At 53.5% G+C, this 22246-nt stretch overlaps 8 protein-coding genes across 8 annotated transcripts; 3 read left to right on the top strand and 5 right to left on the bottom strand.

Moving 5' to 3' along the window:
* The first annotated feature begins 1467 nt into the window (after window positions 1–1467).
* On the top strand, window positions 1468–2898 carry ASPACDRAFT_109538 (uncharacterized protein). The gene is made up of 2 exons (XM_020195401.1): window positions 1468–1956; window positions 2044–2898. Exons 1-2 carry the CDS (start codon window positions 1756–1758, stop codon window positions 2866–2868), a joined length of 1026 nt encoding a protein of 341 aa, XP_020061067.1. The 5' UTR covers window positions 1468–1755; the 3' UTR covers window positions 2869–2898.
* A 209-nt stretch (window positions 2899–3107) lies between these two features.
* On the top strand, window positions 3108–3657 carry ASPACDRAFT_109537 (uncharacterized protein). Its single transcript, XM_020195400.1, has one exon. It carries the CDS (start codon window positions 3304–3306, stop codon window positions 3505–3507), a length of 204 nt encoding a protein of 67 aa, XP_020061066.1. The 5' UTR covers window positions 3108–3303; the 3' UTR covers window positions 3508–3657.
* Window positions 3658–5800: 2143 nt separating this feature from the next.
* On the bottom strand, window positions 5801–6412 carry ASPACDRAFT_74297 (uncharacterized protein). Its single transcript, XM_020204173.1, has 2 exons — window positions 6351–6412; window positions 5801–6288 (listed from the first exon to the last, which is right to left on the bottom strand). The coding sequence occupies exon 2, from the start codon at window positions 6284–6286 to the stop codon at window positions 5825–5827; it is 462 nt and encodes a 153-aa protein (XP_020061065.1). The 5' UTR covers window positions 6287–6288; window positions 6351–6412; the 3' UTR covers window positions 5801–5824.
* A 239-nt stretch (window positions 6413–6651) lies between these two features.
* Window positions 6652–8052, bottom strand: ASPACDRAFT_109535 (D-isomer specific 2-hydroxyacid dehydrogenase family protein). Its single transcript, XM_020195399.1, has 2 exons — window positions 7301–8052; window positions 6652–7228 (listed from the first exon to the last, which is right to left on the bottom strand). Exons 1-2 carry the CDS (start codon window positions 7815–7817, stop codon window positions 6711–6713), a joined length of 1035 nt encoding a protein of 344 aa, XP_020061064.1. The 5' UTR covers window positions 7818–8052; the 3' UTR covers window positions 6652–6710.
* Window positions 8053–8078: 26 nt separating this feature from the next.
* On the bottom strand, window positions 8079–10469 carry ASPACDRAFT_1892976 (putative phenol 2-monooxygenase). Its single transcript, XM_020198676.1, has 6 exons — window positions 10341–10469; window positions 10075–10288; window positions 9555–10018; window positions 9452–9486; window positions 9166–9395; window positions 8079–9093 (listed from the first exon to the last, which is right to left on the bottom strand). The coding sequence occupies exons 1-6, from the start codon at window positions 10370–10372 to the stop codon at window positions 8137–8139; spliced, it is 1932 nt and encodes a 643-aa protein (XP_020061063.1). The 5' UTR covers window positions 10373–10469; the 3' UTR covers window positions 8079–8136.
* A 1160-nt stretch (window positions 10470–11629) lies between these two features.
* Window positions 11630–12601, top strand: ASPACDRAFT_56173 (uncharacterized protein; the record flags this gene model as incomplete). Its single annotated transcript, XM_020203096.1, has 2 exons — window positions 11630–11644; window positions 11726–12601. The coding sequence occupies 2 exons, from the start codon at window positions 11630–11632 to the stop codon at window positions 12599–12601; spliced, it is 891 nt and encodes a 296-aa protein (XP_020061062.1).
* Window positions 12602–12716: 115 nt separating this feature from the next.
* Window positions 12717–17518, bottom strand: ASPACDRAFT_74293 (WD repeat protein). Its single transcript, XM_020204172.1, has 7 exons — window positions 17371–17518; window positions 17086–17274; window positions 14733–16988; window positions 14241–14684; window positions 13940–14186; window positions 13630–13880; window positions 12717–13574 (listed from the first exon to the last, which is right to left on the bottom strand). Exons 1-7 carry the CDS (start codon window positions 17449–17451, stop codon window positions 13062–13064), a joined length of 3981 nt encoding a protein of 1326 aa, XP_020061061.1. The 5' UTR covers window positions 17452–17518; the 3' UTR covers window positions 12717–13061.
* Window positions 17519–18067: 549 nt separating this feature from the next.
* On the bottom strand, window positions 18068–21397 carry ASPACDRAFT_38282 (Sfi1 family protein; the record flags this gene model as incomplete). Its single annotated transcript, XM_020200428.1, has 2 exons — window positions 18068–21258; window positions 21334–21397. The coding sequence occupies 2 exons, from the start codon at window positions 21395–21397 to the stop codon at window positions 18068–18070; spliced, it is 3255 nt and encodes a 1084-aa protein (XP_020061060.1).
* Between the last annotated feature and the right edge of the window lie 849 nt (window positions 21398–22246).

The following is a 22246-nucleotide window of genomic DNA, read 5'->3' as shown; positions in this document are numbered from 1 at the left end:
CCACCATATTGATAAGGTTGATTTCTTGGATACGTACCCAGAAGCACGTTCTCTTGCCTTTAAAGAAGCGACTATACGCAACGCCTTCAAAGCTTCAGGATTGGTTCCATTGCAGCCGGACGAGGTTCTCAGTAAACTGGTTATACAGCTCCGTGAGCCTACTCCAACCGGCAGTATTACCACTACATCAACAGTGCCAAAAACGCCCAAAAACACGAAGCAATTAAGGAGGCATGAAACTACAATTGAAAGGCTTCTTCGTGAACGTACAATCAGCCCGTCCTCGCAGATGAAAGCAGCGTTATCCTATATTGTAAAAGGATGCGAAATCGCCATCAACCGGGCTGCTTTACTTGAGCAGGAAGTTGATGAATTACGAACTGGTTTGGAGAGGCAAAACGCTAAGAATAAGAGGTCTCATCGCCAAATGGCTGGTCTAAATGGTCTTACCGTTGACGAGGCCAAAAAACGCGTTTAAAAGAGTTTGTGAAGCTGATCAAGTTGGTGGAAGTCAGTTTGAAGAATCAGCTGCCGGCGAGGAACAACCTCGCCGCCGGGCACCACCTCGCTGCAGCGATTGTAATACAATTGGGCATATAAGAACAAGGTGTCCAACACGTCAAAACACCAATTAAACATGTTATTTTGTTGGTATATGGTGTATATAAGCTTCAACTTTTCATGGAAGGCTGTTAGGGTGGGCGTGGGTGCCGGTTCGCTTACACCGCCGGTTCGCTTACCGATTACGTTAAGGATAACTAAGCCCTTTTTCTCCACCTTCAGGAAAGCAACTGAAGCGAACTGCTTTACTACAGGTCCCCGGGTTTTATGCGCACAATCAGTCCTTCCTTCGCATGCGTGCACTTGATCTGGAAATTGCTACCCACTCTCTTAGGGATCAGAACGAAGTACACCCCAGAAAGCGCCATCAGGGCAGCCAGCTGAGGACCGGGTAACTTGGCAGTAGGGCTGTAACAGAGCCGGTAGATCCCTCACCCAGACCACATGGCGCAAGGAGGGGGAAAGGGATTCGATGGTCATGAGTGGGCTGGCATACAACAAAGTTGGAAACTAAAGACGACCTACAGAATAGTCGAATGTATCTTCTTACCCGTCTAGCAATACCTGATATCTAGGTAGCAGGGTGTTTCCATACAGAAAGTCCATCATAAGCCTTAGACCAACCCTAATATTTGTCTCTATCAGCTTGTCCTGTGCACAGCAGACCATATTCTCTATCAGGATATATGACAGTAGGTACCCTGTAGTACTGTACCAAGCCACAAGATACTTACCGTACAGTCAGCACTTTGACAGTTCTTTGACATAGCTTTCACCTCAACCATTCTTTCTGATCATGTGCAAACAAGCAAAGGAAACCCTTACTCGGCTTATCTATGTCCAACAATAGTCTCATAGCCCTCAAGCATAGTGCTTAGCACATCTCACACCTGCGCCGGGTTTAAACCAACGGTGGGAAGCTTGTCCCCGCATCTCATCACACCACACCCAGCCAAGCAACCGGAGATAAGTCTACGCAACCGACTCAGACAGATTGCATGCGTGTCTTTCTGCCTAGCGCTTAGAAATCGTCTCGCCTGTCTTACAAATCCATCTGAAGCTCGAGCTCCCCCAATTGGGGGAGCTATCACCTAGCCCTAGCTGGTTTTCCCCAGTTTCTTCCTCCACATCGGACCAAACACTCTTGATCCAGAGATTCAATCCCTAGCCACATACAGTGTAGAGTACTCAGCGATGGCACCTTTTACCGGCCTACGGGCCGCATTGACACAAATTTACCCCCCAAAGCCCGTTTTCACCGAAGCCGATGTTCCCGCCGCCTCGCTGCAGGGCCAGGTGTATATCGTGACCGGTGGCAATGCGGGGATCGGTCTGGAGCTGGTTAAGATCCTCTATGCCGGTGGCGCTACAATCTACATAGCATCTCGTTCCAAGGTGAGCGCGCGCAGCGCTATCCCGCTCAATACCTACAAAACAGACTCTGACTCTCTCTCTCTCTCTTTCATCAACTGCCGTGCACAGGCCAAAGTCGATGCCGCCATTCAAGACATCACAAGCCAGTCATCCAACACCCCAGCCACCAGCGGCAAACTCAAGTTCCTGCATCTGGACCTCAACGATCTAAAGACCGTGACAGCCGCGGCCGCCAGCTTCGCGGAGCAGGAGTCCAAGCTGGATGTGCTGTGGAACAACGCCGGCACGGGCGCCAACACGGTCCCTCTCGGCGAACGCACCGCGCAGGGGTTCGAGCTGTTCATCGGCCGCCACTGCATCGCGACCTTGCTCTTCACCCAACTGCTCGTCCCGCAACTCCGCGCCGCTGCGGCCGCCTCCCCCAGCAAGGGTCAAACGCGCGTGATCTGGACGTCGAGTGCGCTGGCGGAGGTGGGCTCGCCGCCCAACGGCATCGACTGGGCGGTCATCGACCAAGGGACCAACAAGCTAGCGCAGAACTATGGGGTGTCGAAAGCGGGCACCTGGTTCCTCAGCCGGGAGTTCGCGCGGCGGTACAAGAAGGATGGGATTGCCAGTGTGTGCTTGAACCCGGGCTACCTGAAGACGGCATCGTTCAACGGGACCCCGGCCCTCGTCATGTTTATCATCAACCGGGTCATGCTCTCGGAGCCCATCTACGGGGCGTATACAGAGCTGTTTGCGGGGCTGTCGCCCGAGGTCACGCTCGAGACCAGCGGGGCGTATATCATCCCCTGGGGACGAATTCGGCCGGACACGGCCACGGGGCGGCAGGATCTGATCAAGGCGGGCGACTCCAAGGAGGAAGGAGGATTGGGGTATGGGGAAAAGCTGTGGGATTGGTGTGAGAAGCAGTGGGTGCCATATGTCTGAGGATGGGGCCGGGCCGGGGAGGGGGAGGGGGAGGGGGAATGAGGGGAATTGTAGCCGGAGTCGTTAGTTTCACTTATTTCAATCGAATGAACAGGTTGGTCGCAATAGTAATGTGATCAGCGGGAAACAGGTCGGGTGTTTGGTCGGCACCAATATCGTCGGTATGTGATGAATCATACTGTTGAACTTGAAAACGGAGCGAACACACGAATTCTTTCTAAAAGGTTCTCTAGACTATGCGTCCATGCAGAGTCGGTATCCGGAGAACCGTCCGGAATCGGCGACGATAGGTGTGGCATGGTCCACTCTGAGCAACCGCATCAGTCACTTCCTCAGCATCCATGGACCTAGTATAACGGTCGACTCGGCCTGCTCGGCCAGTCTGGTGGGCGTGGATGTGGCCTGCCGGTACCTGACACCCATCAGGCCGACGGCATGCTCGTGGCAGGGGCCAGTCTGTGGCTGACGCCCGAGCACAACGAAGAGCACGGGAAGATGCGCATGACGCAGTCGGCCACCGGCAAGTGCCACAGCTTCGACACGAAGGCCGACGGTTACGCCAAGGCCGAAGGGATGAACATCGTCTACCTGAAACGGCTGGACGACCCCTGCGCGATGGAGACCCGATCTGCGTCGTAATTCTGGGTGTCGACGTCGAGACGGTGGAGAAATATCTCGGCCCGGAGAGCAATGTCCAGATTGCGTGCTACAACAGCCCGAGCAGTCTCACCATGTCTGGCACGGCTGCGGCGCTGAAATCGCTGGAGGCGCGCCTGAAGCAAGACGGCCACTTCGCCCGACTGCTGCTCGTGGAAGATGCTCCTCTCCAATGCTCCGAACGTATCTCCGGGCAAACCAACAGCTAGGATGTACAGCTCCGTCACCGGTCGGGTCCCATTGCTCAGATCAAGAAGGCCCTGTCTGGTGCTGCTGCAGATGCGCCGTACACCTCAGCCTTGAAGCGGGGACCCGACTCGATCCAGTCCCTGTACAACGTAGCCGGTAAGCTCTTCCTAATCGGCGGATCGGTGGAGTTCCGCAGGGTCAATCGCATACACGAGTCCAAGAAGCCCTCGGTCATCATTGACCTGCCCAACTACGCTTGGAACCACTCCCAGCGATACTGGCATGAGACCCAGGCGAGTCGGAACTGGCGGTTCAAGAAGTTCATCAGCCACGACCTGCTGGGATCGAAGTTGAACGGCACTACCTGGCAAGCCCCCATCTTCCAGAAGACCCTGCGGCTGGGCGACCTGCCTTGGCTGCGAGACCATATAATGGGCAACCAGATCATCTTCCCGGGCGCCGGATGTTGCGCCATGGCGGTCGAGGCCATGTACCAAGTGGCTATGGTCATCAAGTGGGAAGAGAAGGAGCCCGCGCGATGCCAGTTCCGCTTCCGCGACATTCGCTTCCTGCGGGCCCTGGTACTCGAGGAGGAGGCGGTTGGCCACCCACACCCTGGCCTTGAGCCCGGCGCGTGGCGGGTCCATCCAGGACTGGTACGAGTTTAGGGTCTGCTCCACCAAGGAGGGCGTTTACACCGAGCATTGCGCAGGGTTGATCGCCGTCGAAACCAATTACACGGAGAAGACGGCCCGGCGGGTTCCCTGGAGCCCTTGCAGCTTGTGACGCCGGCGAGCATGATCTACAAGGCCGTGCGCGAGTCCGGATACAACTACGGGCCCTGCTTCCAGAAGCATCTGCTCTTCGAGGCCACCATGGGCAAGGCCGAGAGTCGGTCGACCGTGGCCATGGACACGCCCCCGTCGACGTACGGACAGTCGTTCTATCCCATTCACCCGGCCAGAATCGACGCGTGCTTCTACATCGGAATCCTGGCCATCTCCAAGGGCGACATTCCGCTCGTCGGCGCCGTCCACGTGCTGCAGATCCTTAGCAGCCTCGTGATCCCCATGCGGCACGAGCAGCCCGCCGAGGCCAGCGCGATGGCTTCGGCGCGCTTCCTGGGCATCGGCCGGGAGGACCTGCACCGCAATTATGGCTCGGACCTGTCGCTGTATGACCCGCGGGATGGGTCGCTCATCTTCGAGATGAAGGGCCTGACGACGCGCGACATCGAGACCAGCGAGGAGGAGGGTGCCAAGCATCTCTTCACCCACCTGGCCTGGGAGGCGGACCTGCACCTGTTGCTGTCCACACCGGAGCCCAAACTCCGGCACTTCTTGCGCGAGACGGACAAGTCTGTGCAGGATCTCATCAACCTCGTGGCCCACAAGAACCCCACACTCAAGGTGTAGGAGGTGAACCTAAGTCCCAAGGATACCTCGAGTCTCTAGGTCCAGGAGGAGTCCCACCCCATCCGAGCCGCGTGTGCTCAATACCATTTCGCCGTGAGTGACCCGACCACTCTAGTCACTGCCCAAGGACTGCATTCGCCTCATGCCCCGTCCGCTCAGTTCAGCCTGCTGGGTACCACCAAGACCCATGCATTCGCAGCAGACACCAAGTTCGGCCTTGTGATCGTTAAGGCTTCGGAGCCCGTTGAGGCTACGATCCTAGACAGACTTCTGAAGACTGTGTCCCAGTCGGTGGAAGATGGCAGTGTTCTCCTCGGCGTAGGCCACGGCGTTGAAGTGGGCGCATTAGGAAACCCTCGGCTTTTGTTGGGGGTCTCCATGAGATGTTGCATAGCATTGAGCTTGATCACACATCGGCAGTCTGGCTACTCAGCACAACGACAGACTGGAGCGGTTCGAGACTCTTAGAACAGCTTCATTTCAGACGCCATTGCATCTCTTGATATTACTTGATACTCCGTGCTTGAACTGGTAGCCCACCCAGGTGCGAAAGAGACGAGGCACAGTACTCCACCATGCTGGGCGAAGACTGGCATTGTTTTTATGTCGAATGACAAGTATCAACGCAGAGTCGAGTCTGCTCAACACTGATGAGGGATTATGCGAGAGTTGCCATTGTACTATATTATCGAACCTCAACCCCTGCAACACGTCAAAAGCAGGGACAAGCAGCCTTGATCATCCAGTTGATTCTCCCTCTTCTTCCTAACCTCCATCTCCGCGATCTCCCGTTCATCAAGAATACAAATGACAGCCAGGACATCGGCGCGCCCATCATTCTCGCTCGTGCCGCGATAGAACGCCACGGCCTTGAAGTATTCTTCCGGGTATGACACTCGGTATGACAGGGCCTCCTCCTTGATCACCTCGAGGACGGTCATACCACCGGAGCCACCAACGATGCCGTTTTCCACATCACCGCCGATGTGATATCGCGCCCACACTGCATCCCCATACCTCCCGTCGCGGATGGCATCGAGATATACAGGAGCCCACGGGTCATTGGCCGTTCCGAGACGATCTTCTTGGATATCACGGATGGAATAATCCAGGAATAGCTGCTCTGGTAGCCTGTCTTCTGGGGCTTTTGAATCCATCACTTTATCCTCATGTTAGCGAGGCTTCAGGGATTAGGAGGCGTGTGCAGGCTGCTGCTGTTACCTCTGTAGACTGGTAAAAGATATGCCACAGGATGGGAACTTAGGAGCTGAACGCTGCGAGTGAGACCAGGGGGAAGTTGTGAAAGAGTCCTCAGTGATGGTGGGGTTAACGCCTAACTGACCGCTCTTATGTTCCTTTATCTTGTATTTGTATTAGGTGACTTAAGCCACATTGCGCTACTATACAAGGTTATACTTGTGTTGTACTTTAGGCTACAGTGCGTAGGCAGCACTGAGTTCAACCTAGAGTTGGAAACAAACCCCCTCCCCCACACCCAACAAAAAGAAAGAAATAAATAAATAAAATTATTCAATTATTGGAGGAATCTAATTTAGCAGTTAGATGGATCATAAGCAGGTACTAAGTAACCACATTCAAAGGCCTCCCCCTGCACCACTCCTCCACCGACAACTTCAGCCGCTGCGAGTAATTCGCCATCGTCCTCTGGGCCAACCACGCCAGATGCGGCGTCACGATCAGATTCAGCCCCTCGGTCCCCTCAGCCAGCAAAGGCGAGTTGTCCGGCCCCGCAGGCTCCTGGAAGAAGACATCCGTCGCTGCGCCGGAGATGCGATCTTCCGTCAACGCGCGGACCAGCGCGTGCTCATCGATGACGCCCCCGCGCGACACGTTGACCAGCACCGCATGGGGCGACATGGCCTCGAACTCGGCCGTCGAGATCAGATTCCGCGTCGAGTCCAGGAGGGGCACCGCCACGAACAGGACCGTGCTCTGCCTGACGACGGTCTCAAACGGAACTCTTTCGATCCCATCCTTGCCGATATCTGCAGATGTCGTCGGCACTTCACCCAGTGGCTTGCGGTCGGAGATGATCACTTTCATCCCCATGCCGCGTGCGAGATGCGCGATTCGCTTACCTGTTTCTCAACTGTCAGGAAAGTCACATGAAAACATCAACAATTATTCTGGGTCAAGGGCATCTATCTCACCAACAGCCCCATTGCCGATAATGCCAGCCACCTCCTCCTGACAAGTCAAGGGGGGCGCGCCCGCCTTGTCGAGGAAATCGAACATCAGCGTCTTCCGCCGCGGCCATGCGCCGGCGCGCGTCAGGGCGTTCATCCCCAGGATCTTCCGGCGCGCGGCCAGGTGCAGTGCGATGGCGTGCTCCGAGACGGATTCGGTGTTGGCTCCCGGGATGTAGGAGACGACGATGCCGCGTTTGCGACACGCCTCCAGGTCGATGCAGTCGGTGCCCACCGCCACGACCATCACCAGCTTGAGATTCGGGCTGACCTCGACAGCGAGGGCATTGGCGTCGATGCGTAATGCGGAGAGGACGATCACTGACGCATCGTGGATGCGCTCGTGGAGCTCTGAGAGAGAGGTCTGCGGGTAGACGGTCTTGGTGTAGCTATGAGGGGCGGGAAGGTCGAAGTCGAGGATCTCCACGAAATCACCCTGGAGGTAGACGATGTGATGATGGGTGGAAGAGATCTGTGTCATTCTTGCGGCTGAGTCACTCAGAGATGTGTATAGATAGACGGACTACTTCGTCGGTGGTTGAGGGACAACGTCAAACTTCTTATACTGACTCGAACTTCTTCCCCTCTTCGATCTTCCTTCCGCGCCTTATCAGTGACATCTGACCCACCGTGCCCGGGCGAAGCGCTTCGGCTCTCATCGCCTCCATGTTTCGAGTCAATTACACAGCGGTGTATGAGTTACTACAAGCTTCCTGAAATGACTATAAATAGAAAATTACATGCCTGAGCCCGTATGCAAGCCGTTTGGTCAATTACTCGCACGACTTCATGAAAACTGCTTACAGCATGGGGCGGACCTCACTCTTCACAAATATCCCCTGGAAGTAGTGAGCCAAATCAGCAACATCCTCCAACTCCCCCATCCATCCAATATATTGATCGGGCCGCATGGCAATCAAACCTCCCCTCAATCGATCCACTCCCCAGGTTTCGTATCCTTTACCGTCGGATTGTTGGCCCCAATTACATGCACTATCACTCCATACCTTGGTAAGGTCGCAGCCCTCATTCTCATCAAAGTGGTACACAACACTGGGAAACATATCCAACTCTACATCCCCGAAGGGTGCGCTGTGGATTGCTTTGACATCGATGATTGAGTCAAGCTTGTTTTTGGCCGGGGTGAATTGCCTGAGCAGACGAGCCAATTCATCGCCGCATGTCCATACACGACTTGCTTGTGCCCTTGATCGCACGTCTCCAGCTAGAAGCAGGATCCGGAAGCGCCCGTCACTCTCCAGCATCTTCGTGGTCCACGAAGGCAGGCCATTGGCTTGACTTCGAAGTCTCACCGGAACAAGTTTCTCGCCGGGGGTAAGGTGTTGGGCTACTGCCTTTGACTGCTTGCAGACTAATGGACTCTCGCGGTAATACGAAGTGTGGCCCTGAGAGAAATGCTCTGTCTTGCGCAGAACGTCCCTCATCGCTATCAATGTCTCTTGTGCCACCGGGGCTGCGTGACTCTTTTGCCGTTCCTGCTGTAAGAAAAGTGCAGACCATTGACGGTCAAAATCAAGGAGCATTTCGGCCAAGGGGTAACGCTCGGACTTGTACGTATCGAGGATTGAGGGCTTTGCGAGTCCCTTTGCAACAAGGGCGACCTTCCACCCAATGTTGAATCCGTCCTGCATGCTCATATTTAAGCCCATGCCCACCTTAGGCGAGTGAGTATGAACCGCATCTCCAGCCAGATATACGCGGCCCTTCGCATTCGTTTGTGCAATTCTCCGACCGACCTGGAGGCGCAGACCAATAAGGCACAAGTTATTGATGAATCCAGGTATGGGGCTAGGGTAAGTTGAACATGCCTGGTATACGGTCCACCAATCACAAACATCGAAGTCGAAATAGAAAGGACTCATTATCTTCTTCACTCTTAGTCGGACTGCTTCTAGGGTCACTGCCAACCGATCGAACTTCTGGGAAACCTCGTCTTCCTCCTGCAATGGTACATAAAACCGGACCAGGTTCTTTTCCCTTGGCACGATGAGGACTGTGCCTGATGCATTGGTTAGACTTCCAATCCGACGTATATCCGCTGTAAAATCACATTAGCACCATGGTTCTCCTACGTGCGTGAAATCAGACACTGACGGTAGTTAGTGATGGGAACGATGTCGATAACTCCCCTGGAGCACAACAACCACGTTAGTTCTCAACAGCAAGCTCTGTGAGCAACAGCGCTTCGCTCACCTACCATATGTGATCTGTGGTCGAGCCTTCGAAGGGGATATTGAGCTGCTTCCTAGTCCAACTGTGCGCTCCATCGCAGCCAATCACATATTTGGCCTTGAGCGTCTCGACCGTCCCAAACTTGTGCTTGCGACGCTGGATCGTGTCCTTCTGATCATCACCTTCCACCGCATGATTGAGAGACCTGTCCGAGACACCGTGAGCCGGCGCTGGGGAAGCTTCTTCCTCACTAAGTGTTCTCAGCTTGAGCGTAATAGGATACGCTTGTGGGTCGCTCTCAAGTCCTTCATCATATTCCAACGACTCGCCGATGACGCCCATCTCCACTTCGAGGTTAGAATGTTCTGCGATGGCGTCTAAGAGGAAACGCTCGATACGACCCTGGCTCAGCGCAGCGATAGCGTATGGTGGACTAGGTTCCAAGTCCGTGGTAACTTGGCGGCACAGTTTTCCGTTCTCATCAGGCCCCTATGTTGATGGGTCAGTTGTGTGGTCTGAGTCCTGCACTTGCAGAAAATGCTGACCCAAGACGTCATACTAAACACTTCATGACCTTCTTGGAGGACTCGCTGGGCAACGCCAATACTGTCGAGCAATTCCAGGGTTCGGCTCCTGAGTCCATCTGCATGGCCTCTGAAGACCTTGGTCCCTTTCTTGTCGATGACGCGAGCACCAACGCCACAGCGCGCCATCCAGTAGGCCGCCATCAGCCCCGATGGGCCTGCCCCGATGATCAGCCTGCGCAACAGTAAGTGACAGATAATCGAAAGCGGAATCCAAAAGAACGTACACATCAGTAGAAGACTCGATTGTTTCGGCCATAATGAAGGGTAACGAGTTTCAGAGACTTCTGTCGCCCAAAAAGCAACGTAGAGCAAAATTGGCGTCCGTTTCGAAGGTGAAGTCGGGGGAAATTGAGCCATTGTAACGTCGGAGGGAGGTGGACACCAACGTACATTTAGTGCCCGAACAACTCAAAGGTGACCTGGATCATACGTCGTGTCGGCGCAGGGTTAAACTCCTCCACTGGCGATTCACGAGGTTGGCGCCAACTTATAGTTCACGGATGAGCAAGGACGCTCCTGATCGACAACATCTTCCCATAATCTGTGGCACCCGAAAACGCCGATAGGCCTCTTCGACTCCAAGATCAATGACAGTATTCGTGGTGTGTGTGTGTCTTTCTCTCCGATCGTCATAAATGGGCAGGAGGCAGGCAAGGGCTGTGAGTTAGTGGGCCAGCAACGTACATTAGTCGAGCTGAGGTAGGCGATCTATCGTATGCAAGTAAATGGCTTGGGCGCAAAACAGTGCTAACTGACTGACACATTGGGACGGGAGGCCTATGCGTGGCCTCAGGCAGTGCTGCTATGGTTGGACTAAAGACACTATAGTTACACACCACCACCTTAACCATGTAAGTATCTCGGTTTCCTGCCTCCCTGGCAGCACACTGCTTACTACTAACTTCTCACCTACCTGACAGCTCACGAGGTTTCTCTCACAGCACTCACTCTCTCTCCACTCCAGCACAGACGCGCTGCGCCTGAATATGTGGCTGGCAACCCGCGCGCCACCACGATCTCGAATGCCACGACACGACTGACCCTGCCGAAGAATGTGCGGCGCAGATTCGCACCAGATGAAAACGTCAAGATCGTCAGGGCCGTTACTTATTCCGGTACGATTATCGGACGCGCCTCGATGGCAAATCGCCGGGGAATGTGGGATCGCGGCGTTGAATGGACGATGAACCGATTGCCCCGGAATGCTGGGCGTGCAGATGATGCACTTGACAGATTCCTTCTCGTGGAGGTGGAAAGTCTTCTGTCGCATAAACATAGAGGCTGGTATACGGGCCAGAAGGCTATAAAATGATGGTCAGATTCGTGGTTCGAAGAGAAGAAGGAACAATCAGATCTCATTCAGCATCTTCACCAGACATAACTACTATATCTTCCTTCGCTGGCTTGAGTTCAAGCTCTTTTGCAAAACAACTTCGCAGTTCTTTGAACTACGCATCCTACTTCCTCCCAATAACAAACAAACAAACAAAAACCACACCCCACAACCGTCAACATGCAGTGGTCAACCGTGAGCACCCCACCATCCTCCCTCCAACCAGACCAAACAACATACCCCAAATACTAAAGCTAACCCCTACCTCCTCAACAGATCACCACAATCCTCACCCTCCTCCTCCTCAACACCACCCAGGCCTCAGCCTTCAGCATCGCCCGAGTCTGGGCAAGCTTCTACAGCGAGTGTCCCGCCGACTCCTCCGAAACCCCGGCCCCATCATCACCATCCGATGACCCCACCACCAGCAACACCAACAGCATCCTCGCCAACTTCTTCGCCTCCTTCTTCCAACGCACCGAAGACCAATCGGCCACCGTCGTCATCGACGTCTACTCCGGCACCTGCCAAGCCTTCCCCGTGGGCCGGCGCTACAACGCCGACGCCATCTCCTTCAACGCCGAGGCCGTCTACACGGGGCCCTACGACCGGTGCAACGTGACCGTGCACGAGGTGCCGGGCTGCGTTGACGCGCCGCTGATCGAGGTCCCCATCCAGGCGGACGGCAGCGCCGCCGCTACCTGCACCGAGCGCGAATTCCACTCCCTCTCGCAGATGTGGATCCTGCTTCACTGCGAGACCGACAAGAAGTCTTCCTCCTCCTCCTCCTCCTCCTCCTCCACCGGCACAAGCATCGGCAAAAGCAGCAGCACCACCACCAGCAGCAGTGGCAGCAGCAGTGGACAGCAGAAGCCCTCGCAACAGGCGCAACCTCACGGTGGTGATCACGACGAGTCTCAGTCACAATCATCGTCGTCCACGGATCCCAAAATCCCCGATATCCCCGCCATCCCCGCCATCCCCGACATCCCCAAGCTGCAACCCACGATCTTTTCCAAATTGCACGCGGCGCTAGAAAATGTCACCGCCGCCACCAATGCCGGTGCTGGGAAGGCTAACTCGACGGCTCCAGTTCTGTCGCGGTCGATGCGCCTGCGGCGCGCGGCGCGCACTCGCTTGTCGAATCTGTGAATCGATCTCTGCACTTCTTTCTGTTGTTGATGTTCTTGATTTGAGTTTTGTATATTTCGGGCCTCGTGTATCTTGTATATTTGCCAGCCTTTCAGCGATTGGGTGATGGATTTTTGTGGCGTCTGGAGAGTACAGTACAAGTGTGCAAAGATCTATAGAAGTGTTATGTATCATACAACAATATAATAAAGCTTTATGTTCAACAACGAAAACCATAATTATCATCTTACATAACCACTTATTCACATCCCGGAGTCAGAGACGAACTTCAATATACACGGGGGTCCGCAGACGCAACTTCGCCCACTTCCCCCTTATTTTTTGGGAAAGTAATCTCGACAAAAGAATACGAACGAGTTACTCAGAAGAGAAGCCACAGGTCAACCGATCCGTACAATTAGGACGCATAGACGCACAATAGAACGCCCTATAACTGCCGCCGCTGAAGACCTAGTATGAATCAAAAACCAAAGCTGTCAAGTAGGGAGTTCGCATCGGGCTCATGGAACATCGTTGGCGGCGGTTTCGGCGTCTTCGGTGATGCAGCAGCCGGGGTCTGCGGTTTAGGGGCCAGGCGCTCCTTGACCGGTAAATCTGCCACCACGAGACTACTCCGGCGTCGGAGCAGCTTCCGGTAATCAGGCTCCTCTTCTTGCAGGTCCAATGGAATCTCTTTCGTCTGTTTGGGGATTGGTAGCCCACCGAGGAACTCCCAGTGTCGAACGAGATCCAGTGCAAGAAGGTCACAGCCCATACGATCGTATAGACGAGCGTTGCGGGTGACAAAACTCCATTCCGCCTGCGGGGAGATTTTCGATGCTCCCTTGAGTGTTTGCAAGGTCTTTTCGCGGAGCTGCTTGTAAAGGACGACTAATGCAGGATCGTTGGAGAGGTACGACTTGGCCTGCAGAGGAATCATCCCCGGTGACCCAGGTGAAGATGGCGTAGGAGGTATGAGCGACTCGACGGGAGACTTCTCATCATTAGTATTTCTCGCCACGTTAGGGTCGCAGGAGTGAGTGACTCACGATCAACGATTGGACGGCCATCCCGCGACGTCCTAGCATCCAGAAAGCCCAAGAAGCCATCCATCGATTGCCAACGGCAGCAGCCTCAGGAAGCACCCTTTCCTCGAGAAGCTCCTTCAAGACAGGCCCATCATCGCCTTCATATGCACGGGTGATGGCAATGGCAAGCTGAAGATCACCCACCTGATTCACACATACGAGCGCAGCGTCGCGTATATGCCCAGCAAGTAGGAAAAATGTGGCAGCGTATTCTACGGAGAGTCAATCAGGGCCAGCTCCCGAAAACATCGGCGGGTAGAGGTAAACTCACCAAACCTCCGCTTCCCAAGTAGAGCATAAGCGTTCTTCAGTGCTGCTGTCTTCCATCGCGGTTCGTCGAAATTGTTTGACAGCAAACGTTGCGTCATCGCTTGCTCACGATGCCAATGCGCCATGCGCCAAAGCCCTTGGAGAATATTTTTCTTCCGGAGAGCAAGATAGTACAATGAGCAGTCGACTGGATTCTTCTCCTCGGTCTTGGTGTACTCATTTCGAGCAACCACCTCGAGTTGAGCCCGCTGGTATCTGTTAGTCTTATGTGGGAAACCGGTCGCTGTGATCTCGAAACTTACCACGGCAGCAGGGTTCGACAGCCACATAAAAATGCCGCTCTCACGAGCTGACTTCCAACCCACTTTTCCACCATACTGTCGCGAAACCAGATCGACCAGAATATCCTGGCTACCGCTATAAAACGCCCACACAATTTCTCTCCATGACACTGTATCGCTGGTGGCGACTCCCTGAGTTCTGCGCAGCAGATGTTGTCGGAAGAAGAGGAGATACCGAGCAGCATTGTCATCCATTGAGCGCCGGTGCTTCTCAACGGTGGCCACACATTCAACGGTGTCAACAAGCCGGAATTGTTCCTGGCTGGACAGCTGCGGTAGGGCAAATCGTGCCAGATTCTCATTGAGCGCAACAGCTATATTCTCATCCACCACGGTCACCTCATCCTCCAGGGACAGGTCGGCATACGATGAATTGAGCTCTTTTGAAGTCGCTTTCTGTGGGGTCTGGGATCGTTAGTGACACGATATCTCGATTGACGAGTCAAAACATACATCATGCTCGAGATAGAAGTCCTCCAGAGACATTTCCAGGAATCCATCGATGTCGTCCCCTTCCGTGTAGAATTTGAGTTTCCGATGAAGGTTCAGTAGTATGGAGTGCACCAAATTTGTTTTTCCGCTAAGGATACACTGCGCCAGAAATTGTGGATGGAAAACAGGTAATGATCCATTGAGTCTGCTCACGACATCAAACAGGTCAACTGTAGAAAGGCCACGAGCAGGTATACGGAGTTGAGATATCAGGTGATCAGCAGCACTGATCTCATTTTCATATATGAATAGTTGGTTTCCAGCTCCGATGGCGAGATGACCATTGCTAAGCCAGCAGGAGTCTCCAATGGGATGTGGTGTAAGATCACGGATCCAGATCTCTCGGATCTGTGTCCAGGACGGACGCGAATCAAGATAATCGTAGCGCAGTTGAGAGAGAAGAATGACTTTGTGTGGAAATCCAACTGCAAGGATAGATTGCATATCCGGGGTAGATGTCCAATCAAGGTCACGAATGGAGTCTTGCTGCGAAAAGTGCTCCTCGAATTCTAGCTGCGCATCGTTCGTATCCCATATCGTCAGATGTGTACGATCTTCGTCGACCAGAGCAGCTTTCCGAATGGAGCTACCGCTAGCCAGTGACAGGTTCGTGATGCCTGTTTCGACTGTAGATGTCAGGAGCCAATCGACGCGATTGTTGTCCCTATCAACCTTGGCCGTCCACGTCCTGACGGTGCCAGTCTTGGTGTATGACAGTGCAATATCCGGCGAGAAGAGATCGAAAAAGCCAGTCATTTCAGCTTTGCGCCCAGCTGGATCAACAGGTAAAATGTAGGCGATGTCCTCTTGGATGCCAAGGTGAAATGTGCAGAACTTGCGTAGACTGCATTCGGGCTTTCCCAGTTTCGAGTTCGGCAGCTGTATCTCCCAAGCTATTCCATCCATGCCACTCGCAATGGTTGCTATATACACGACACCATTCGACTCCGCAGCAGGAATCGGTAAGACACAGAGTGGTTTGCTGGAGAGCTTGAATTTTGCTGCTGCAAGCTTCGTCGCATGGAATGAACGAATATCCCAGACGGAAATCCCATCATGATGAAGATTCACAAGGAAGTCCCCGTCGCCGACAACACAGCTGCGATGAATATGTTCTTCTGCTATCAGTGTACTTTGCCGGAGCAGCGCTGATCCACCATCTCTCTGTTTCTGCCTCCATATCAATGCTTTGCTGTCATCCGTACGAGAGGCGAGTGTATCTCCAATGGCATTACGAACAATCTTCTTGATTGGCCCATTGTGTCCTGTCCATGATGCTCTCATGACAACTCGGTTCTTGCGGGGTGCTGGGTCGAATAGTACGTCAACCGGCGAGTCGAACCACTCAATCCGACCGTCGAAGTGGTGAACTAGGACGGCGATTGAGTCGCCCGGTTCTGTGCCCTGGAAAGCGCACAGCTGCGCATAGTCCTCTTCAATCGTCAACCCAGGCATGAACGCGAAATTCAAGCCCTCGACATGGAGAATGTTGAACACGTTCAACTCCGCCTTGGCCTTCGACCCAACGTCTTGCAACGCCCAGGCCGACATGTGTCCCTCGCCATCTATTACAACGCAGATTTCCGGGCTCTTGTTTGCCACTTCAATTATATGCTCCAAGGCGTGATTATCCGTGTTGCCTGTGCCACGCAGGACGGCCTTCTCGGTCGCAACGCAGAAATCCCGGCTGTCAACTATGAAGCCGTACCGACGAGAGGTATCCGTATCCTTTGTTGCATGTCTCGGCTGAACCGATGCGCCCATGTCGATCTGCGTCCAAAGTTGCAAGGCAGTCGAAGCATGATTGTCTATTGTCGCCCAGACCCTGATTTTATTGTCCGCGCACAGCGTGTAGAAGACATTGCCCATCGACTGCTCCCTATGGTAGGGTCTGCGCCAATGAATTCCAGTGACAACCGTCGGATGTGGAAGATAAGACACTTCGAACCGAATGTTATTCCCGAAGTTCAGCCTTCGCCAGACCTTCACCATGCGATCATATTGTCCGGCAGTGACCAAAAGCGTCGCATCGGGGGAGAACTGGGCGAACTTGACCGTGCTTGCCAGCGCTTGCTTCCACACCGGTCGCGGCTGATCGTTCAGAAACCAGAGGGTAAGGTGGGAATTTCCCAGAAGCAATTCATCGGGCGAGCCCCACGATAGGGTACGGATCGTCTCGTCGTCATTATCGCTGCGGAACGTTTGTACCAGGGACCACTATACAAAGAGAAGCATTTTCAGTATCACTGTCCTCGGCCTTGTTCTTGTCCGACTGTACCAATTTCTACTCTGTGTCATCTCAGCAGGAACCGACCTTGAGCGTTTCATTCTGGATCCCATATGGTTGGTATATAAAGACATCAGGTCCACCACACGCGGCAATCTTGCCGGAGACTTCGTCAATCGTCACTGCTTCTAAGACATCGGTATCGTCGACGTAAATGGTTTGTAGGAGCTTGTGTGGACCGCCGAGGATAACCAGTGCTTGGCCGGAAATGTACACCTAATACGAGACGACGCGCAAAGGCAATAGGTCAGCGAAACCGCAGAGAAATAACAACGAGGGGAGTCGCATAGGGGTTTCAGTAGCGAGCCTTACAATGACGCGAAGCCCATCCCACAGCGCAGTGCTGAACGACTGGAGCTTCGTCGGGGGCCTCCCCGGCAGTACCGCTCGCATAGAGGCGGTGGTTGTTGGGGGTGGACGCTTGTTGCGCACAAGATGAGGTTACACCATTGCCAGGTGCAGAGTCACAGAGCGTCTATCAAGAGGATAGGTAGTAAGAGACAAGTCAGCAAGAAAGGGTGACGTGGTGACAGGGAAACCGATGGGGTGGGAGTTCACTGAAAGAGGGGGGGGAGGTCACCCCCGATTGAACAAGCTAAGCTGTTGCTTCTCCGCTGCTCCTCCCGCCTTCCGCCGTGTGACCATCGGCCGATCACTTACAATCCGCTTCATTGTCCCTTTTGCTGTACTGTACTATACTGAACAAACAATGAATTTACAACGAGCATAGCAGGCAAGCTCAGCAATTTCGGGAGAGGGCATGTATATGTGGTGTTGAATAACTCAAGTGAAGTCATTATACAGTACATCGAATCCAAGTGTCTATGCATATGGTACGTCATTCATGACCGATATATAGGCCCAAAGTATATGTAACAGGAAGTGAAAAACCAGAGTCTACACGCTATCATAACAACGCAAACGGGTATCATGATCTTAATCAAGAAATTCAAGCAAGCCAACAGAGAAAGCCATCATCACAACTTGAAGATGATAACAAGTAGGGTGCTCATGTTCGTCGACCAGACGACCGCCGCCCGTCCGTTGGCGACTCGGGCTCTTCATCCACGAATCGAACACTTGTGCCAAGCGCACTACCTCGTCCCGCACGACGTCGACTAGAGAATGTTCGAGGTAAGGCGCCCGCGCGTAGTAGTCGGCTAGCAAAGGGTGTATACAAAGGCGTAGCCGGGGTGGTAGAACCCTGGGCCACTGGCGGCGCCGCCCGCTTGGTTGGCGATGTGAGGAAGTTGGGGGTCGCTAGAGGTGTTGTTGAAGTAGCCTGGGGCTCTGTAACATAGGTCTTGAAAGGAGTCTCGACCTGATAGTAGGGATCGAAGAGGCGTCGGTTCGTATCGAGTCCAAGGGGAGCATCGAGATTCCTCCGCGGACTAAGCAATGGCCCTGCGGTATCTCGCGCTTCCAGTTTCGCTCTTGCTTGGTCAAGCCAGTTGCGAAACATGCCACGTGTATGTTTTCTGAGGTTGCGCTCCTTCATCGCGTCGGCCATTTCAGAGAAGCGCCTGACTTGGAAGATGCGGAAGCTCAGCTTGCGAAGCTGTGAGCTGGCCTGTGATAAAGCATGAAAATGGTGTATACTGTTGGCTTGTTCCTCCTGGCGACGAACCTCGGCCAGATTCTCAGCCCAGCGAGTCAGTTGCTCTTGCACGTTCTGACGAGCGTAATGATTATCAGCATAACCACACTCTTGTATCCGAGTGATTGTCCTATCTTGCCATCGGCCCAGAAGCTCAGCTGCGATAACCAATACTTTCTGTCGCGAAAACTGTATAGCTTGATGCTCTAAATCAGCCACAGTGCGAGCTTTCGATAACCAGTGCAGAAGAGCATTAGTCGCGAGCTTGATTTTGTGCTTTCTCCGGGTCTTGATGTAGGCTTCCTGGCGACGCCGTTTGGCTGATTCTGTCGCAGCGGCACGCCACTGTTTGGTATACTTAATGGCTAGGAAGTAAAACCTGGCTTTTTGTGCCCATTCCTCGATCTTCGTCACATGCTGAAGCTTTGAGCGCCAGGCCACGAGCGATTCCTGAGCGAGACGCGGTGCATAGAACTCAAACGCAATGTTGTCTCGTTCATGTTGTACGGCAAGTTGATTCCGCCAACACAGGAGCTTAGAACGTAGTAAATCTTTGGTTTGCCGTCGTTCATAGGCTTCTGCACGATCGAGAAGTACTGAGTACGTTCCGCGCACATTTGTCACAAACTTGGAGAAGGTTTCATGCTTGATTCGTTGTTCCCGGATCCGCTGCATCAATCGAAATCGTTCGGCCAGAATCCACTTATACATAGCTTCCAGCTTCAGGCGTTCCTCAATGCGGGCGTGAAGAGCCTGGCAACGAAGCAGATCATTCCACGCTGTCCAGGCATTACGTACAATGCGGTGTCGATCCATTTCCCTTGCCTGCTGTAACATCTGAACCCTGTGAATCCATTGTTGATACGTTGATCGGAGAATTCTGTTGTCCACCATGTGTGAGACATGGGCAGCGACCGGCGCTAGATGAGTCTGAGCCTTCCATTCTCTGAAGGTCTCACCTAGAAGCTGACGTCTTTGTATCGAAGACGCTTCCTCTTCAATAACATTTACGTCTTCAATCCTGTGACGCCAGGTTTGCCAAGCTGATGTGAGGAAATTGTGCCTACTTCTGACTTCAATATCATGGATCTGCTCCCTATTTGTTCGAAACTTGCGCAGCCAATACAGCAAAGACCGTCTCTTGAGACAATGGTCATACCACTGAGGGGCACGCTGCTCGCAGAAGTGCCAGAACCATTGCCAGTAAGCAGCATTTGTCAACCTCTCGTCATGCATGGCCGCCGCTTCCGCCTCCGCCTGCCTGAGCTGTCTCGTCCTTTTCCTCCAGGCATTGAAGGGTCGCCGCAAGGCAAAGCGTTGAGCTTTCAGTTCGTTCACGGCGGTGATTTCTCGCCAAGCGTTGAAGTATTTGACACCGAGAATATGTCGGCGAGCAGCGGATGTTCTTGCAACCTCCTCCGAGGTAACTTGCGCCCAGTGAGAGAATGCTTTCGTCAACAAGTAGAGATCCCGAGCCCGTCCCGCGCGCTCCTCAAGATGATTGAAGAACCTTTGTGTTCGTTCCGCCCGACGCTTTTCGAGGATTCTCCCATGCCATGTCTCAAAAGCTTGGCGCAACAATGTGCCTCTGTCTCGGTTGGAAGCGACAACCTCCATATGCTGATGGGTCTGTCTTCTTTCCACAGCCTGCTTTAGCCACTGGGTCAGTATCCGGCGGTGAATCGCTCGTTGGCGATACATATTAAAAGTCGAGGCGTCACGCAGCAGGTCTGAAAGTGATGGCCGATAAAGTAGTTCTGGAGGGGCTTCGGGTCGCCCAAAGGAGCCGCTAGCCTCATCTTGAGAAGAAGAAAACCGATCCTCACCATCATCGGAGCTGCTCGGAGACTTTGATGGTTGCGAACGCGATGCCTCGGCTATTCTCTCGGAGCGGTCTCTATCAACAGCAGCACGAGCATACAAGCCATTTGGCATGGGCTTCTCCTCCGGTGCCGACCCTGATTGCGCTGCAGCCAGGAGATCAAACCGATTCATGAGCCGACGACCCACATCAAGGAATTGGGCAATCAATTGTGTTCTGTCTGGAGAGTCGGTGCCCTTGGAGGTGATCGCGCGCTTTGTATGTGGGGTGGATTCCGGAAAGGGATACTCGGGTTTGCCGATTTGGAGTCGCGACATCGAGGACCGTGAGCTCGGTCGGTTAATGAAGCTCCGTTGAGTGGGATCGTCACCGACGTCGTACATGGAATTGAACGAGGCGCGTCTCCGCAGAGGCGTTTGCATTTCGGAGTATGTCGGTTCAGTAGAATCCCCGGTAGCGTCGTGTCTCCTTTTCCTAACCCGGCTCTCAACCGAAGGCACAGTGTCAACGTATGTGTCCTCCTGCCCATCATCGTCCCCGATTTCAATCACGATTCCCATCCGTTCTAGCAAGCTTTCGAATTTCTCGAAGAGCGACTCCCCCGCGATGTCCTTGCTCCCCATCTTGAGCAAGAACCGCATGCAGGCGTAGCCCGGATCCGCGTCCACGCCATGTTCTGCAATGACCTGATCGTAAGCATTGAAGAGTACTCTGTACGGGAGGCGCTCGACTTCTGGATCGCGCTCGGCGCGAGTGATGACTTGGTAGAGGAGGCCGACATCTGGTGTGCAGCACACGAGCCCATGTTAGCATCCCGTAAGGGTTCGAGCAAAATTGCAATTGTCAAGTCACATACCGTCGTCTGAGAGCAACGGGTCTTCATAGGACAGAGGTCTTCGCTGGAGAGGAACGGGAGGCATCGAAAACTTCGCGGCCTAGGGCGCGTTTTGTCGCATATGGGTCATGGAGGCGGGAAAGGATATCAACCATTGCGAGGCCCTTGGTTGGGAAGTGACGGTGGAGTCTCAGAATGCTCAGGTCTGAGAGATATGATTATCGAAAGCGATCCCACCCGGTGGACCTGCAGACCCAATGGCTACTACGGCCAGTGAACGAGCATTGACTTCGGCGGAGGAAACCACTTAATTGTTTTGGCCTCGTGTCGCGCCGGACGATGGAATGCATTGTGGTCATGTGATGCATTACGTAATGTCGGTCTCTTTGCCTGCGTCGTCGCCATGGTCGATAATGCTGCCAATCACTTACTGACTGGGGCCTCTGTCAAGTGCCAGGCTGTAAGAGAATAATAAGCAAATGCCTTCAACAAGGACAAGACCTATTGAAAAGCTTGCCAAGGCCACGGCCAAATGCTCTGCAGAGGTATCCCTCACGTCCCTCCTGCTTGTCTCACACGACTGTCCCGTCAGGCATCATGTACACCCAACTGACTCGTGACTGGATCCTAGGCGGCTGCATATGGCAAATGTGTTGTTGCTGACTACAATGCGGTACACAAAGACATGTGTGCCAAAGAATTCATGAAGCTCAAACACTGTTTTCTGGTAGAGTGAAACACCGACATTCTCGGATGAATAGATGACTGATTTGTGTGCTACAGGCGGCCTCAAAGAAGGTTTAATTTAACTGAACTGTATTGGGCGGCAGAACAGAGGGTTTACTAGGCGTATTTGGACTGGCTGACCATGCATTATGTCTAAATGAATAAAGACGAAAATTCTTGTGTAATAAATTGGGATAGCGAAGAACTC

This window comes from Aspergillus aculeatus, assembly GCF_001890905.1.
Source record: "Aspergillus aculeatus ATCC 16872 unplaced genomic scaffold ASPACscaffold_1, whole genome shotgun sequence".
NCBI lineage: Eukaryota > Fungi > Ascomycota > Eurotiomycetes > Eurotiales > Aspergillaceae > Aspergillus > Aspergillus aculeatus.
The sequence above is the reverse complement of the archived record's forward strand: the minus strand, read 5'-3'. Positions and strand labels throughout refer to the sequence as shown.